At 41.0% G+C, this 19,582-nt stretch overlaps 1 protein-coding gene across 9 annotated transcripts in view; it reads right to left on the bottom strand.

Annotated features, from left to right (window-relative positions):
* MEIS2 (Meis homeobox 2) overlaps positions 1-19,582 on the bottom strand; it is a 219,968-nt gene that overhangs the window by 141,157 nt on the left and 59,229 nt on the right. For all 9 annotated transcript variants that reach the window (XM_065940455.1, XM_065940446.1, XM_065940447.1 and 6 more), the window contains one exon: positions 15,517-15,662. In XM_065940455.1, coding sequence (XP_065796527.1) covers positions 15,517-15,662 — 146 coding nt within the window. The remainder of the gene's footprint in view (positions 1-15,516; positions 15,663-19,582) is intronic.

Here is a 19,582-nt window from a genome sequence, read left to right on the forward strand (position 1 = left end):
CTTTAACCTTTCCCACAAATGTAACTTCCATATCCTTGACTTTATACAACTTGGGTTTGTCCTGAAACACTGCTTCCCTAAAAACTCTCAGCCGTGGACTGAACTGTGTTCCCACGAAATTCATATGCTCTCGCTGCCATTGTGATTGCATTTGAAGACTGGGATTTGAGGAGGTAATTTAGGTTAAATGAGGTCATAAGTGTAGGGTCCTAATCTCATAGGACTGGTGGCCTTATAAGAAGAGGAACAGCTCTCTCTCCACACAACACTATGCAAGGCCATGTGAGGACGAAACAAGAAGGCAGCCATTTGCAACCCAAAGAGAGAGCTCTCACCAGACACCCATGCTGCCAGCTTCCAATCTTGTGCTTCAAGGCTGCAGAACTGTGAGAAAATAAATTTCTGGTGCTTAAGCCCCCTCGTCTGTGGTATTAGTTTCAGCAGCCTGAACTAAGACACTCTGTCACAGAAGTCCCCTGTTTTCCCTCCTTACCAGTCTCTCTGGAGTCTGGGAAGAGAGGCCAGACTGTTAACTTTTCCCTTTTGCTCTCTCAATCCCTGCTCTCAGCCCCTGATCGGAGACTTTCTATCCACTTTTCTCATGGCGTTCACTGTCATCTGCCACCATTCCTCTCCTCTGCTGTGGACAAAGCTCCTCTAAGCCACCTCCACCTTCCCCAGTGGTTTCTGTAAACACTAGAATGTTCCTCTTTCCCCCTGCCCCTACTTCTTGCTTCTACTTTTGAAGGTGTTAATATAATGACCAAGACTTTTCTAATATTTTGCCTCTCTTAATTCCAATGTCATCCATCTTTCCATTCCCAGCCCTAGATCCTGTCAAGCAGAGATGCTGCCTTCCCAAGATCACAGACCTGCAAATGCTCTTCCTCTGCTTCTCTGTTCTCCCTCTTAATCTTCATTTGGACTTGCAGCTTCTCAGTAGGCTTCCTAAGTTCCCAGTGTACCAGCACACTTTATTAGCCCTCTACCCAGCATGTCTCTTTATTAAAATAAAAATTATTACCTTGTATTATAAACACAATACACATTTCATAGACAATTTAGACCATATGGATAAGTATAAAGAAAAAAGTAAAAAAGGTCAGCCAGATCTCACTACTCAAAGATAATCACTGTTCACATCTTTATTTGTTCTTCAAATAAAGATGATCCCAAATATTTTCTTTTCCAAAACTATAATCATATCACGCATATTGCCTTATCTGTTTTATTTCACCTGGAAAAATACTGAGAGATTTTTACATATCTCAAAATATTTTTGAGAATATAATTTTTAATGATTACATAATATTCTAAAATATTTAATAATGGAATATTATGGGCTATTCAATGTTTTATTTTCACAAATAATGTATTTATACACAGTTCTTAATTTTTGTATTATTTCTTATTACTTCTTTATCATAAACTTCTAAAAACTAAATTACTGGATCAAAGGATAAGAATACAACTAGTAATACACATTACCAGTTTAAATTACAGAGAGAATAAGCCAATATTAATAGTCATTATTAAGTCAAATATTTCCTTCCACTCTGAAAAGTGCTAAACACTAATTTTTTAAGATTTTTTAAAATTTTATAGAAAAAATAATACTTTCTTGCTGATTTTAAAACTGATTTGGTCCTAATTATTCTAATGCCTACTGGCTACCTGTATTTCTTCTTTTGTGAATGAACCTACTCATCTATGCCTTTTTATGTACTGCACTCTTTTTTTCTTATTTATTTGTACATCATATCTATTAAGGACACTCTGTCTATTATATGATGTACATATTTTTGCCAGTTTAATGTTTGCCTTTATTTTGTGTTTTTTTCTAGACATTCAAAAGCTATTAATTTTTATTTTTGTTTAATTAAATAATTCACACTTTTCTTTATAATTTCTTTGCTTTTATGCCCTGTAAGAATTTCACTAAAAAAAGGAAAGAAAAATAGTTAAATCTACTTCAAAGAATTCTTAAATGGGGAACTTTTTTTGATGGAGAGTACTGATTATTTTTTCAATAACAGTTAAAGCATTAACCAAAAATCATTTATTGATTTGTTCTTTTTTTCTCAATTGATTTAAAGGGATGCCCTTAAAATTAATAAATATCTCCATATATTTGGATTAAACTGCGTATGCTTATTTTGTTCAAATGATCATTCTGCCTATTGTGTTAGCCAGGCCAACACCTTGTAGCTTTATAATCTACTTTAATAACACTCAGTGTTACTAAATTTTTTAAATGACCTTCCTCATTTTTCTTTTCCAAAAATATTTTGACTTTCCTTGTTTCATTACTCAGATGAACCATAAAACCCTTTTTTCAGTCACGATCCAAGGAAAGAATATCTCGTAGGAATTTTGAATTATTAGTTATTTGGAGAATTCTCTAAGTAAAACCGTCCCTTTCACTCACACTGTCAATCCCAGCTTCCTACTGTCTCATTTTGCCTTCGTGCTCCTGGGTTCCTGAGCTCTGCCTGGAAAAGGCTGCCCGGAGGTGGAGCAGGTCCACGCCAGCGTGTTTCTATTTGCTCCGAGGCTGCACTGCTCTTTCTTCCTAATTCTCTCTGGATCACACTTTTCACAATCCCTACTCATCCAATCAGAGAAGCTCTTTTCTGAACTCACTCAACTTTCTTCCTACACTTTACAAAATGTGCCTGCCTCCTATACCTGTGTTTCGACTCCACCTTCATTGGCTTCCTCTTCTTAAACCTTGGGTTATCCATCGTCATTCTCTTCACACCCAACCCCCTTCCCCAACACCTACACCTCAGTATCTCTCCCTGGGATCCCCTTCCACTGCTGACTCAACATCTGATTCACTGATTCACCTCTGCTGATAAACAGACACCTCCATGCACCATCTATCTCCTGTTTTTCCTCTGTTCCCTTCCAATTTTGCCTGTTCACCCCTCAGTTGGCGGAATTCAAAGATAGACCATGACTCCCAAGTGCCAAATCCAAAGGCTTATTTTTAGTTAATATCATTGTCCTTGATCTTTCTACAGAATCTACTTCCTCTACTTTGAAACTCCTTTCTTCACATGATCTGATTATGCTCATACACCAGTCTGACTCCTTTATCTTGGTTCATTACTTTCTCTCTTCCTTCCTTTAAATGTAGTTTTTAAAAAAGATGCTCTCCTCAAAGCCCCTCTCTGCACTTCTTTCCTCCCTTGTGTGACTGTGCTCTGTCACTTCAGCCATGTCCGATCCTTTGTGACCCTGTGGACTGCAGCTCATCAGGCTCCTCAGTCCATGAGATTCTCCAGGCAAGAATACTGCAGTGGGTTGCTATGCCCTCCTCCAGGGAATCTCCCCAGCCCAGGGATCGAACCTATGTCTCCTGTGTCTCCTGCATTTCAGGTGGATTCTTTACTGCTGAGCCACCAAGGAAACCCCTCTTCCTCCCTTTAAACAATGCCATGGTTTTGACGCAGTCTCATCATTTCTAACCCTCAAAGAGGTCCCCCATCCAGGTATCTGGCTTACCTCAGGCCTCAGTGTATCTTTCTAAACTCCCCTCGCCCTCTCCCCTACATGTTCTATGCTTCAGCCAAAGGATTCTGTCTTAAGAGCTGTTGCATCCACAAATCTCTGAATGTGCAATCAAATGTATCCTGATTTTAGCACTCAGATTGAAACAATATTCAAAAAATAATAATCCCACTCTTCTCTGGCTGCAATGAGATAATTCTGTATCTCTCACAGGATTCTACTTCTTTAGAGTGGGCCTATGAGATTGTCATTTTAGAGATGTAAAACTACTCACCCTCACCAGCTTGACCTAGATAAAAAGTGGCAAAATGGTGAACCCATTAATTCTCAGGATGAAAAGTTTATGAATAAAGAACAAGATGTCCAAACCTCCAAGGAGCTGGTCCCAAAGCTAACAGCTCAAGTAGGAATAAGTTTATTGTGAAGTGTTTGCTGTCATCTTGTTCTTTCTCTTAAGTTTGAGTTTATGCCATTTCAAAAGTTACTTTGACTCATGGTGTCACTAACACTGTTGCCACAGTACAAATGGTGCATGAGATCTTTTGCCCTTTTCCTTGTACATATCCTGCTAACTGTAGGATTCGGTCCTCATTCCACAACAGACTTAGGTTTTGAAATGAGTAGAGTATTATTCTTTGAAGAGTGTTTCATCTGTATTCAAGTTCAGGTTTCATGGAGCTAGGACGGAGAAATTATTTCAGTAGGTTATATGAAAACATTCATGAAGAACATTTTCTACTTGCAGAGCATTCTGCTTTTTATCAAAGAGCTGTTTTTAACTTTAGCCAACCCGCAAAACAAGATGAGAAAATTAGCACTCAGAAAATTAACTAACTCAGAGAGCAAAAGGTTGACTTGAAACAAGGATGCTGGCTAAGTAACCTCCAATTGTCTTGAAATCTACCACTTCCTGGTCTTCCCTGGTGGCTTAGATGGTAAAGAATCCTCCCACAGTGGGGGAGACCTGGCTTCTATCCCTGGGTTGGGAAGATCCCCTGGAGGAGGGCATGGCAACCCAGTCCAGTATTCTTGCCTGGAGAATCCCCATGGACAGAGAGTCCTGGTGGGCTACAGTCCATGGGGTCACAATAGTCAGACAAGACGAGTGACTAAGCATACACACCAGTATATTTATACAGTCTTCTAAACAGGAGGAATTTCTTTCTCCCTGACCTCAAATGTTTGTTTTTGTAGAACACAAAGAATTAACAGATCATCCTCACTATCTAAAGGCAGGAAAAACACTGATTTGATGATGTATTCAAAACATTTCCATTATCTGCTCCAACAATAAATTCAGGAGAATTCAGGAAAGCAGCCCCTTTCTATTTAACAGATTATATGTATTTCAAATTAGCAAAGGGATATTTGGGGTAGACACTGACAAGAGAATGCATATAAGCATGTAAGAACCAAAGAGAATTAAATCACACTTTTCTTTAAACTTGCTCTAGGGGGAAAAAAGTCTGAACTCTTTTGAAAGGATTCCCAGGTTAGTACCAAAGGTCATATTAAAAACTGATGCTTTTCCACATGGTCATATTTGATTATCACTTAAGTAGTTCATAAGCAAACACAAAAGCTTTAGGATTAAGCAATAAAAGGGGTCTTCATCAAAGTGCTATCAAGTAATTGGTGGGATTTTTGCCACATGGATCTAAACTTATGGTTTCCTAGAAACTAACGCAAGAACTAAACTGAGCTTATAATTGACTAATAATGATCTCATATGGCCCATGCAGTCTTACCACTTTTTAATTCACTGTGGGGCCAGATTTAAAACAAGTGTAACAATTCATGAGCTACCTGCAGGTATCCTGGAAACACTGAAATGGAACCTGTAACTTTTCACCATGGGGAAAAAATAAGGTTGCTTTAATACAGAGTTCCAACATGTCACCAATCTACAGGGAATAATCCAGCATTCACTTCGTCTGTTTGATTAAAGCCTTCTTCTTTTTGAAACACTAGTGCAGCACCACCCCCAGTACACTTGGGTTGTTTATTGTTGGCTTATGACAAGGTCACACCAGGTGTCCCAGGGTAAGAAATAAGCCATTTCACAACTGTCAGATGACCAGAGTTGCAGAATCACCCTTTTCTAAATTATTAGTAATGGAGTTACCAGATATTCCCAAGTCAAACTTAATTCTGGAATACTTGTGAATATAGAGGAATGATGCATGAAGTAAACATGTCTAGAGAGTTATAATCTGATAAGTCAAGTATTACAATTAAGAGTAGCAACAAGGTTTGGCACTAGAATTAACAAGGGTAGATCGCCAGCCATTATCTGGCTGTGTTAGGCAAATCAGGTGTCAGTAAATTGAGGGGCAGGGTGGTTAAAGATGGTTGATTAGTGGCTCGTGTTAATTTCCTACAATGCTCACAATAATATTCTTTATTTCTTGTCATCACAGAATTCCATAATAATAATCTCTTGAGTTGTAATTTTTCTTTTTGTGGACAATCAAGACAGAGTCAACAAGTATTCCTGTTATCTATTATAACCAAGAAGTAAAACTATAGTTTAAGAAAAATTATCTGCCATTATATTGTGACTTGACAACTTATCCACTATTAGATAAAAACAAATTAGTTCTGGCAGATTTGGGACTTGGCAGTTCAAAATATGAATAGCAAATGTAAAAGCATGAAAATGGCATTACTATTATGTTTTAAGAGGATAATACACCTTTAAAGGGTGCCAGTGATTACATACTGTAAACAACTGCTGCCAATCAATTTAGAAAGTGGCAGGCAGCATGTCAATGTAACATGGCAAATTCCATTCAACCAACCTAATGCTTCCTTCTCAAGTCACTATTTCTTAACGGGAGCAGTGGGGCTGGATATCATCTTTGCACTTCATAATCTGTTTCAAATTGCAAAAACAGACTACAGCACAGAGAATGCAGGGCATTTCCAGGAGTCCTCTGAAATCTGTGCAGTAACAGTCTCTAAAATCAAAATGAATCCTGAATGTTAAGGTCACTTTCTGACCCTATCCTGCAGCAAAGCTGAGGGAGACTGAGTGCTCTTACAACCGAGGCAAACTGGACTTTAATTCCTAACTGCTCCACCTCTCCACAGAATACACTTGCAAACTGTGGTCATGTGGAATGAAGAAATGGAAATTTTCTCTATGATCTGAATGAATATTCACGGGTTTCACTAAACAGCATTTAATGGCACTCTATTCTTGGAGTTTTTAAATAGCTGAATATTCAGATATGCACATGCCTATTTTCTTTTATTCAAGGGTCCTCAATTCTCCATTTCCTTGAATTCTTTAACGTATTTTTAAACAATTATACTTCAGAGTGATATTTTATGAAATTAGGTGCTAAACTTTGAGCTAATCACTATTTTAGTTTCTTTTTGATGGTAATTTAATAAGCATTTCATTCTTCAATCTCTCTCAGTTACTTCTTTTTTTTAAAATATGTCTGTCAGCTCATAACTCATAACCTGGGATTTAACTTTCTAAATGTATCTCAGCTGAGATAAACGGGATGGTCTGATACACCTTTTCGTTTTTTTTACTATTGGAGTATATTGCTTTGCAAAGTTGCATTAGTTTTTGCCATATATCACAAAGTGAATCAGCTACGAAAGTGAAAAGTGAAAGTGTTACTCACTCAGTCGTGTCCAACTCTTTGAGACCCTACGGACTGTAGCCCACCAGGCTGCTCTATCCATGGACTTCTCCAGGCAATAATACTGAAGTGGGTTGCCATTCCCTTCTCCAACGGGTCTTCCTGACCCAGGGATCAAACCTGGGTTTCCCGCATTGCAGACAGACTCTTTACCGTCTAAGCCACCAGGGAATCAGCTATATGTATACATATATCCCCTCCCTCTTGCTGCTGCTGCTGCTAAGTCGCTTCAGTCGTGTCTGACTCTGTGCAACCCCATAAATGGCAGCCCACCAGGCTCCGCCATCCCTGGGATTCTCCAGGCAAGAACACTGGAGTGAGTTGCCATTTCCTTCTCCAATGCATGAAAGTGAAAAGTGAAAGTGAAGTCGCTTATGCTTAGCGACCCCATGGACTGCAGCCTACCAGGCTCCTCCGTCCATGGGATTTTCCAGGCAAGAATACTGGAGAGGGGTGCCATTGCCTTCTCCGCCTCCCTCTTGAGCCTCCTGATAAACTTTGAAATGGCTTGACCAGTTTTTGCATTGAAGAGACTACACATCTCATCACCCCATGAAAGGCCACTGCTGCTGCCACTGTACTGGGGACTTTATCTCAAAGTTATTCATAATGTGGACAAAGGCTGCTGAATCCCAAACACATCAGGCTTTCACATGCAGAACCCCTCATAATCCAATTCTAAATACCAAACTGGGACTACAAGTAAATGGTTATGACACAACCCCATGCAGTTGTTTTTTCCCCCTCAAGAGAGACAAAGTAAATTTAGTTGCAATTTCATTTCTTCTAGAGGAGTTTCTAGGATCCAACATAACATTAAATTTTTAGCCTGTCTCTTTAATTCGAGAAATTGTAAAAACGACGACAGATGGCACACAGAACTGACTTATGTCCTCTATTCTTTACTGAAGAAGGGAGTGCATGGAAACTTTGATAAAGGCAGACGCTACAGTATGCAGGTCACTATTAAAATCATCCAGTGACTCTTTGGACAGTTAGGAGCAGAATGTTCAGGCCTCCTTTTTTAGATATTCTTGAAAACCAGCGCTATGGTAGGTTGCCAGTGGCGATCACAGCCCTGATGTTCAGTACCCTCCTGTCCCAATAAGAACATGATGGATGTGCCATTAGCTCTGAACCTCCGCAACCTCTGAAATTACCTCTCTTCCCACCCCAATCTCCCGCCCCCACCCCTCAAAATCATTATGAAATAGGAAGAACACTCAAGCTTACAGTTAATTGGAAACACTGCAAGAGAAGCGGAATGCTTAGGACAGCATGTCCACAGGAAAATAAATCACCCAGTATTGTTATTTAATGCATTGTGACATCATTTCCTGAAATTAAACAGAGATGACACCAATTCAGACGATCTCCAGTATAAGGTTCCATTCAAATAATTCACAGATGTTTTCTCCCGGCAAGCAAGAAAACAATGCAAAGGCTGAGGCCATGGGCGGCCTCCCTCGGCTGCGTATTTGCGGGAGGCTCTTTCTGCTGGTGTTTTTCAGCTGTGTGTTCTGCACAGGCGCCTCCTCACAGGCATGTCTCAGCCCGTGAGCCTCACTCATATTCTGTGCACATCTGTATCCCTGAACACGAGAAAGGCCATCTTTCACTGCGTAAGTAAGGCCAACATTTTCTATTTGGTATTATGTTAGCCGATAGCAATTAGTATTAAAGTAGATGGATCTCAGAATCATGAGGGCACTAATTTCCAAGTAGAAATAGCTAATGTCCCTGAAATACTGATTCAATTAACCATTCGAGGCCCTTAAAAAGACGTCTAACGATGGACATTATCACAGTGTCTCCATGGATACGCTTGTGGAAATGGACAAGTGGAGAAACTGGGGTGGAGAAGGCAACACCACATCTATCAGCCGTGGTGATTTCATGAGGTACCAGAGACCCTGAGCTGCAGGAGTCCAAGCACACACCGAAAGCCAAAGCCCCTGACGTCTGCGCCACATGGTAGAGTTTACAAACCGGTCTCATCATCGGAGCCTCACAGCCCCCCAACCAGCTAAGCAGAGCACGTGTCTACTCTTCATTTCATAGATCTGCAAATAGGTTCAGATTTCCAAGATTTCCAACTCACCCAAGATGACAGAGCACAAACCTAAGCCTAAAATTTCACATCCAGTGACCCTTTTTACAAACCCACACTGTGCTGTCTCTCAGACAGCCTAGACTTGAATGCTCCGAGGAAGCAGAGACTAGACTCTGTTCATGTACTTCCCTTATGGGAAGGGGAGGTTCTCTACAAAAAGGAGGCCCTCCCGGAGGCATTATGAACTACTCCACAGCCTTTTTCTTCTCTATCTCCCACTCCATCCTGGAAGACTCACCAGGATGCTCTGGCTTCCCGTGGGCACCTAGACTCTCTGATGAGAGCGCCTAGAATCACTGAACAGTCATCCGATGTTTGCGTGCCTGCGTGCTAAGTTGATTCAGTCATTTCTGACTCTTTTGCGACCACTTGGACTGTAAACCCATCAGACACCTCTGTCCATAATATTCTCCAGGCAAGAATTCTGGAATGGGTTGCCATACCCTCCTCTAGGGGATCTTTCTGACCCAGGGAAGGAAGCTGCATCTGCTGCATTGGCCGGTGGCTTCTTTACCCCTGCACTACCTGGGAAGCCCCATCTGACATTTACATGACCCTAGAAGGCAGAAATTAGACTCTGCTATCTCCCGCTGACTTGTTTGGCAAAGTCAGTCTCTCCCTCTCACAGAGTCCCAGGAAGGTACGTGATCATTTTGGTTGCCCAGTTCTACTGGTCAAAGTCTCCTGGTAGCTATTCAACCAAATTAAAAGTTGAAATTATAGTTGCTTTCCATTATATACCTACTGCTTTCCATTATATACCCAGGCATGGAGCCGAATAGTTTACATTGTCTCATTTAATGCATGCAACACCGTAGTGAGTTGGTTCTAAAATTATCCCCATTCTATTGATATGGAAAGTGAAGTCCAGAGACCTCAGTGCTCAAGACCAAAAATCTACTGCACTGCAGATTTCAGACCCCATGCTCTTAACTTTGACACTGTATCACCTTGAGAAAAGAAACTCTCTGGATCTGTATAAGATGAAGAGAAACAGTTAAAGGGCAAAAGAGTCTAGTCTTGCCTTCCTCTGTCTCTCATTCTCTCTTCTGTGTGTGTGTGTGTGTGTGTGTGTGTGTGTACGCATATAGCAAAAAATTTGAGATGACTAGACTGACTGTGATATGGTCTTGAATTAACTAGAGAAGAGATATCTTTCTCTATGTAACATGGGACTGTATTTATTCGTGATTTGGGTTCACTGTGTCTGTGAAACAATATACTTTAAATCACATTTTCAAAAAAATAAATCACATTTTCATTAATCAAAACAGACCTTCACAAAATCCCATGAAACAAACTCTAATAGGCAGGGAGTGAAACCAGCGAACACCTGGGAGACAGGTTTCATCCTGCTTCCTTTCCCAGCAGAGATATGGCAAGAGGCTAAGCATTTTGCCACGAACAAAGGGCAGAGTTTTTAGAACCTGCAGCTTCCAGGAGGCTGCAGGATATTGTATCACTTTGAAATAAATTTGCTTCTGATTCTGGACACATAGCTTTGAAAGAAGTCCCACATCTGCTAAGGGTGAGCTTTATCCCTATGTTTTCAAATAAGAAAAACTGTAGTCAGAAACTGGTAGGAGCAAGTGGTGTCTTTGTGTGAGCACTTCCTGTTTTCATTCCATGATCAAATATATTCTTTGCAGCACAACTAGGGGAGCTCTTGAAGGTGGCAAGTGGAGGAGCCTGAGAGCCTAATTGAGTACACAAGGGCTTCTTGGCGTGGAGGAGTTTTTCATGGTTAAGAATAAACCGTCAGCCCGGGTATTATTTCTTGCTGTTTCTTTCTTTAACTATCTTTGAAGTCAAATAAAAACAGTTGTAATGGCAGGCTTACTTTTATGATATCATAATCTCCATGTGTTAGGGAAAAGAATATACTTCCCTAGGATTTCCCTACGATTTTTTGCCATTGGGTACTTTCCAGGAAAAGCACATACATTCCAACAGATTCTTTCCTCCATCTTCACTAGATTTCTTAGTCTTAGAAGCCAGGCAGAGCCGTCCACCAATAAATAGAAGAGGGGGTAAGAGTAACATATGACACGTTTCGCTGGTTGAATTTCTAAGAAGTATTTACTTGGATTTATTTCCTTAAAATTACTGTGAGGATTTAAATATGTGGGTTTATTTCCTTAAAATCATTGTGATGCTTAAAGGACATTCTGGAAATTGGTAGTTAGAAACTAGAAACTAATTATTTAGCCTCAGACTAAGCAAGTTTAAAGTGCTTAACTCAATATGGAAATTCCTCAATTCATCAAAGAGTTTGGTTTATTACGGCCACCTTGGATTTAGTTTAAATATTCTCCTCAATATCATCGATCAGCTGTGAGTTTATTACCTCCTCCCCTAAAGCTGGCGGAGCACAGGAATTTGAGAGTGTTTTAAAACTGTTACAGTTGTAGTGGAACTTGTTCTTCCAAGAAAACTGAAGGTTAATGATTTTTGTCATATTGAGACTAAGACTTAACAATTGCTACAGTTGGCCTTTGTTGAGGTGGGGTTCTTTTTTCTCTGGGCCTTTTGAGGTATTCAGAATAGGTGACAATAGCTTGCAGTTGAGAACATATGTAGAGAGACCCCTGTGGCTTATTGGGAAAAGTTGCTCCATGCTGGTTGGGTGTTTGGAAAAAAAAAATACAACCAGAGTTCTTTTATGTTCTGCTAGTTAATGAATGCATGAATGTCAAAATGGGCCAATGGCCCATTCAGGGGGCAAAGCCTCAGCAACCCCCTTCTTTAAGAACACATCCTGAGATCCAAAATACATTTGCTTAACAAATTAAAATAATGAGATAATTCAATTAGCTTCTTTTTTAAAAAAGAAAGAAAAAAGGGTACATCGGGGATTATTGTAATACAAGAGCAGGTCATACTGCACAAAGGGGAACAAACCAGTTTGAAATAATGTTAAAGAGACTAATAATGAAGGAATGCACATTGAATCATGCACTTGTAAAGAAATTTACATGAAATAATAATTTAGACTACATCTATTTTCAGTGAGCTAGAGCCAACATTTCACTTTGAAAGTTGAAATTAATTAAATGACAGAAAAATATAGTGGGGCATCTCTATTTCCAAGAACTTCCTCATGCCTGTTAGTGCATAAGAAAAGGGGTCTAAATTAACATGTCGCTAGTTAGGGGGCTCTATTCTTGGTTTCTGCGCTCAGAATTATAGCTGAGTAAATCTTTCAGCTCATTAAAGATTGGAAAGTAAAAGTTTTACAGGACCATCCTCATCAAAGTTACTGAACCTCTTCTCTGCAGCTGGGGTGATGCTGGGATAAAGAGGGAAGATGCTGTCAAAGGGAAAGCTGAGGAGAATTTCCTTACATACAAGGGAGGTGCAGGAAAGGCTGGGGAGAAGAGCAGAGAGGGAGATGGACAGACAAAGCCAGTGGGAAAAGTAATAAAGGGGCATGGTGTAAAAGAAGGTTGTGGGGAGGAGAAAAAGAAAGCCCTTAATGGAAAATAAAAAGGAAGCGGGGTACTGAGAGAAAAGGATGACAGCTCTCAGTGGAACCAACACACGAGTGCGGGAAAGCAGCCTGCAACATGCAGATCCGTTTGAAAAATGGAGAAATGGCAGGTCCAGAGAACTTAATGGACTTAACTGAGGTTCAGCCAGGACTCAGGAAAACTGAACTCAAAATGTCAGTTTCCCAACTCTCCGGCTCAGGTTCTTTGAGTCTTCTCTCCCCACGGTAAGGACAGGCATTAATTAAAGTTTTCAGCTGGACAGAGAATTCTGCACAAAGCCTCGTGCATATTTATCTAGATGAAAGCACCCTCGGGGTGCGGAGAAGGTACACAGTACATAGTACTGAGTAAATAGCACAGCCACAAGGAGCACCCAGGAATCTGCACAATTCCTCGCCTACAGTCAGGGTGCAGAGCGGGTTCAACCCAGGATGACAGGGATATGGGAGGCAAGATACCAGCTGGCCAAGCAGGAGGACCAATAGGCTCTGGACACTTGGAGGAAGAGTCAAGGCACAGATCAGGGCAGTGAAGGAGAGAGTTTGCTTTAAGAGAGAAGTGTAGAGTAAGTCTTCTCTATTTGGAAAGGTTACGGGAGCAGGCAACTTTTAAAAATAAGTAAAGCAAACAGCACTTTGCTTCTCCTATTTCCTCCCTTTGATGCTGAGCATTTTGATGGCAGAGGTTGTTAAGGTTGATATGCAACTGCTCATGGTGATCATGATTCTAGCAAAGTCATCATAATGTGTAGAAAGGGCATGGAGCTGGGGTCAAGGAAGGCTTGGGGCCTGATCGCAGCTGGACCTTGAGCCAATCACCTCCCTTTGTGGGTCTGAGCTTCCTGGTTTGTAAACAAAGCAGCTGCATTCTCTAAGATTCTGCCGTTCTATGATGTTGGGTTTTTTTGACTGAGGGGCTGAAAATACATGGGGATGTTTGCTTGAAAAGTAACTGCTGAACTCTTTACTTTCAACCAAGGAATGCTGAGCACACAGGGAGCCAGCGGGAGGAAATCAGACAGGTGAGTTGGTGGGAGAAGGCAGTTCCCTGCCATCTACTCGCCCCACCCTGCCTTTCTTACTTGCTACTCTAACCAAACAAACCTTCAGTTAAAAATGAGAAACCCCTCCCCTCGCACTCATTCGACTTCCAAATTAAAAACATTTTACAGGTTAGTAAATCTCCAGCTGAGGTGATGCAGCAAAGAACAGCTGTGAAGTAATTTTGATAATGATGAGAATAATAACCACACGGCAAGGTTCAGGGCTTTGCTGTTGCAGCTTCAGTGCTCTTGAATAGATAAAAGTGATTAAATACTCCTGATTATCCCTGACCAATATGTAATGGATTTACAGCCCTTTCAATTAGTCAGTATTTGCTTAGGACTCATTATTTTGTCTTTGGTTAAGTAATCAGCCCAGAGACGGCATGTTCGGTCTAATTCCTCTGAGCCCAGTCAGCGCAGGGCCCTGACCTTTGAAATGGCCATAGCTGCAAGGCAAGAATAACCACTGCCACGGCAGCCTCGTTGGTACTCCCAGCTAATCCTGACACCACCGGCCAGATCGATACACCTTAGTTTGCTACTAATGTCCTTACATCAAAATGGCCGATTTAGGAATGTGAATCTATCACGTTGCCCTCCCTGCCGCCGCCCCACCCCTCGCCCTTTGGAGCCCTGCTGAAAGAGTCGCTCAGCAGCCTCCGCCATAAATAAACGTGGAACCTTGTCCTGGACTCATGACACTGTAACTAATGTCATTCAGCATGGCAACCCACAAGTTGGATAATCAAAGACCTTCAGCTTTCAATGTGCTACTCTATTTTTAAGCTGCAGCCTAAATAGAATGGCCTGAAAACAATCTTATAGCAAGAAACAGCCTCTGACATCTTTACTATTTTCCCAGAATTTTCAAATGAAGAGTAAAATGCGAGCATGTAGTTCCTCTGCAAAAATATATTGTAATTTTTTGGCCTTGAGGATCTCAGTCAATAGTGTGTGTGTGTGTGTGTGTGTATATATATATATAGATATAGATATAGATAGATATAATGACACATAAGACCAATTGCAAATAGGAAGATAAACTGTTACTTGGAAAATGCTGCACATTGTTGATCTTTCCCCATAAGTGAACAGGATCAGCTTATAAGATAATGGACTTGAACCGCTAAAAAAGAATCTTTGATCTCTACCTTAGAAACAAAGGCATTATAGCACCTATAACCCTTCTGTGGTTGTCATATAAACACGTGACATGTTGCAAGCTGCTGCAGCGATTAGAGCTGCCCCTGATACCAGGCACTTGGGCATACATGTGGCAAGGTGCTTTTTTTTTTGCCTCCTAAGAAGATGGCTTTCGTTAAGAGTGTAATCAGCAACATTTATGGATTCATGAGCTTCTCACAGCCGTTTCCCTTGGTAGCAGTTGCATTATCTGAAGTTGCTCTCACACCTTTTTGCATAAACAACACATTTACTATATAGACTTTTTAGAGCCCTAAATCATTTTGAATAAGGTCCATTCCTGACCTATGGAAATAAAAACTCCTCCTTTCTACAGGGTGCTCTGTGGGTGGTGAGAATTGATAAAAACCTCAACTGCCCTGTTAGCCATCAGATTTCAAGAAAGGGAAAATAAGCACCTTATTTTAAAAAAAATCTGTATGAGCCCATCTAAAGTGCTAGGAGAAGGCAAAACAACAAAACTTATTTTCCGCTTTCATCTTGACTTACTGTGAGATGCTGGAAGAGCCACGCTCTCATGATATTTGTTGCTACTTTGGGGAAAATGCCTCTTTTCTTCTGACGTTTTTTGTCCTTGTCTGGATCATCATCGTCACCTGTGCCAGGTGAAGCTACACTGTTGTCTAAACCATCCCCTAGTAGAAAGAAATGAAAATACATTAGAGAAAACACAGAAAGGGTGCCAACAACAATGAGCAGCTAATGATGAGCTCAGCTAAGCTTGTTGAAAGAAATCCATTAAGCGGGTATATTCTCTTTCATTAAAGTATAATTGGAGACACAAATATGTAAAAGACAAAATTAAACCAGGCCTCTTCAAATGTTAATTTTGTGTGTCTCACACTCTCCCATATCATTAATTCAATTATAATTGTGCTCTTGACACAGTGCGGTAGCTCTTCGTCAATTATGGAATCCAATGTGGGAAAACCGCCATCAGAAAACCCATTCGGTGCAAATGCATCCCCATGCCCAGAGTGAACACATACTGTAGGGTAATCAAGTTAAATGTTCTGTAGTCTATATATTCTAGGCTGCCTGCATAGGTGACAGTAACTGTGTCACTGTTCATTGCACATAACACACTGCCTGCTCAGCGCCTCCTAGAACTGTCACCTCCCAAGCACACACATTCACATACTCCTCAGATGACCCTGGACTCAGCATCCGCATGACAGGAAAACTTTTAGCTCTCTGCACCACTGATCATTATCATTAAAAAACAAAAAAGATGCACATCAAGGTAGGGTGCTCACTTAATCAGAAGTTTCTATCAACATCTTTCTCTTCTGTGCTTTTCTCTGGCATTAATTGTGCATTAGCAAAAATCATTTACTTTTAACAGTCATAGTTATTTTTTCTTGCCCTCCGGCAAAAATGCCTTGAAAGCCTGCCTGGAGGGCATCTAAATTATGTATCTGAAAAACTCTTCTGGCAAGGCATTGCAGGACCCCTACTTTCTTAAAATTCATACGAGCACGTCTTCCTGTTTTTGGGAAGGCATCAATCAAGAGGAGCAATATATGCCATATCCCTACATTAATATTTGAACTAATAACTTTAAAAAAAGGAAAGAAACAAGATCCGACTTGTGGCATAATCAAATGCAAAATAAATGAAGAATACGGGGACAGCACTGGGGCTTTATAGATGGCTGTGTTTTCCTTGCACATCATTAGCCTGGAGCCACACGAAAGAGGAAAACAGAGAAGTGGAGAGTTTATGCTCCCTGCTGGTGTTTAAGAAGCCAGGGTCCTGGAAGAACATCTGGGAATTGCTCTGAGATGGGGGTTTTTGTAATTTAAGAATAGACATTCATTAGCAGTAAATGCCATAAATCCCATGCTAAGTAAAAACCTTGTCCAAGAAAGCCTAAAACAATAAACTCTGTGCTCAATGTAGCCTGAGCTAGACGCTCCGCAGCTTCTCCGGGAATGCTATAGATCCACCAGCTCCTTCCCAGGCCAGCTCCCTCCTCCTGGACTGGGCCACACTGGGGACACTCTGCCATGGGCCCCCTGCCTCCTAACCTGTCCTGACTGTCTGCTCTGTGGGCTTCCCCATACCTGTTCTTTTCCCTTCTCGCCACAAAAACCCTCAACCTTCTTTGACCAGAGAAGCAGAAAAGCCACAGCAAAGAGCTGGCAGATTAATTTTATTGACATTTCCATTTTCACTGCAATGTGATACCCTCCATCACATGGAAGAGATGACCCTCACTATTTACAGACTGACAGGCCACTTCATTACAACCACCCTGCCCCAAGGCAAAGCAGATCCCTTCCATCTGCCCAAACACTAGAGCATGACCCCGAAGTTGCTGTTCTCTTTTTCTTTGCCGTCTGTTATGATAAAAAAAAAAAAAAAGAGTGAATTGAAAGGACCCCAAATAGTCAAAGAACTAATCAGGAGTACAGAGAAACAAAAGGCATTTGACTTATGAATCCTGGATGGATGGGATCTATCTAGTCTTCATCTGTCTACCCTCCCTGCACACTCATGTACACCAGGGGGTCACTTGCACAAGGACAGACACACACAGACACACACAGACACACACACACACACACAAGCTCGAGCAGAGACACGCGTACACACTTTCCACCATGCCAAGGAACTGCTGCAAGGCAAATTCTCACCCACACTAATGGCTTCTGACTGCTCCTTGGCAACCCCAGCATTTTAACCTGGGTGGATGTGCTCTCCAAAATACAGACACTGGCGCGATCTCATCAGCTGTTCATGTGACACAGATGGAGAGTGGCTATTAGGAGCCAGGCAGTGGGCCTTGGGGATCTGAGGTACTGTTCTGTAGCCTGAGGCGATTTTGAAAAGCAGTACCCGGAGATGAGGGGAAAAAAAAAAATCCACACTGCAAGTGCAAGTTTGAAGTCAGTCAGTCTGTCTGTCGACCTACCACGGATAAAGATATCTTTGTCTCTGGATGGAAAAATCTATGCGGGCTATCTGGATGTACATTTCGGATAATGTATGTATGGAATGGCTCTTCCTTCAATGTCTTCCAAATATAAAAACACACACTGTAAACAATGCCTGTGTGTATATATTTCTTCCTAAGCACATATGGTTTCTGTGTATATGTTTAAGCTGAAATTGTCAGGATTTTGTTAAAATCTCATTTTAGCTTTTTTTGATAGATTTTTTGGATATACTTATTTTAAAAGGTTAATGGCTTTAATTAAAGTAAGTTCAACAAAAAAAAAGGGCACTTGCCTTTTTTAACCCAATCAATGACCTTAAAAAATGAGAGACAGCATTTCCATGGAGTATTTTCTCTTGCTAAAAAGCAGACAGGGTTTCTAACACCTTTAAACTATATGATTCACTACATTTAGCTCAAGAAAAAAATATAGCTGGATTGAGCATCCTTCGATGACTGACTTAAACTGGAGAAGACAGGAGCATTACATGCATTTTAATATATAGCAGTCCATTTTATACAAATGTTAAATATTTGAACTTGAATCCACTGTAACAAATAACTGTAGATAAAAATGAGCCTATTTTTATAATAACCAGATACTAGACATTAGATTTTTTAAATTAATATTATTGTTTATACCTCTATAAAGATGGGAATTTCCTTTTCCAAACACACAATAAATTTGTTTTTCCAATGGATTGTGAACCAACTCCAGCACAGAGGACTAACAATAGCTATTTTTCTTTTAAAAGGCAACCATGTGATCTGCACCCTAAAACAAAACCATGCAAATGATACTAAAGAAACCCTTAAAATGCATACTGTCTCCTTGTTTTAGGGCTGTATGTGTATTGGGATAGTTGGCAATCCTTGACATAGATGCCAAATGAGTTTCTGTGCCGAAAAGTGTGGGTATACGGGCACAGATGCACGTGTCAAAGGAGGTACAGGAGGTGACAGCATATGTCTCGGCATCTAAAGTTAGGGTTCAAGAGTGTGGAGTCCTTGGCAGGGGCAGGACTGTGTCTTGTTAATCATTTTATCCTGAGAGCACACCTCCAGGTCGGAGCCAGAGCAGACACCCAGTGATTGCCCGCTGTGTGCGTGAAGGGCTGAACTTCTCAATGAGCTTATTCATGGGTCCTCCTCTTTGATAATCCCAAACTGGACGACTGCACCCTTCATGGTACTGAAGGGGCTGAGTGGACTGCCTGAGCACACGTGTTTGCATGCATGCTCAGTCGCTCAGTTTTGTATGACTCTTTGTGACCCTATGGACTGTAGCCCACCATGCTCCTCTGTCAATGGGATTCTCCAGACAAGAATACTGGAGTGAGTTCTATCTCCAGGGGATCTTCCCAGCCCAGGGATTGAATCTGTGTCTTCTGCACTGGCAGGCAGATTTTTCATCACTGAGCCACCTGGGAAGCCTGCCCAAATGCACGCAGTCACTTCTAAACACGCCAGGAACAACGCTTCTTTGAAGAACTCAATCCCCATTAGAGCCTTTTTGAAGGGCTGACCCAAGGCCATTCCACCAGCTTTGCCACCTCTGATGGGAAAAAACTAAAGACTACTGGACGTGCTTCCTTTAAAAGGTTGCTAATCCCT

The sequence above is a fragment of the Muntiacus reevesi genome, chromosome 7 (assembly GCF_963930625.1).
Source record: "Muntiacus reevesi chromosome 7, mMunRee1.1, whole genome shotgun sequence".
Lineage (NCBI taxonomy): Eukaryota > Metazoa > Chordata > Mammalia > Artiodactyla > Cervidae > Muntiacus > Muntiacus reevesi.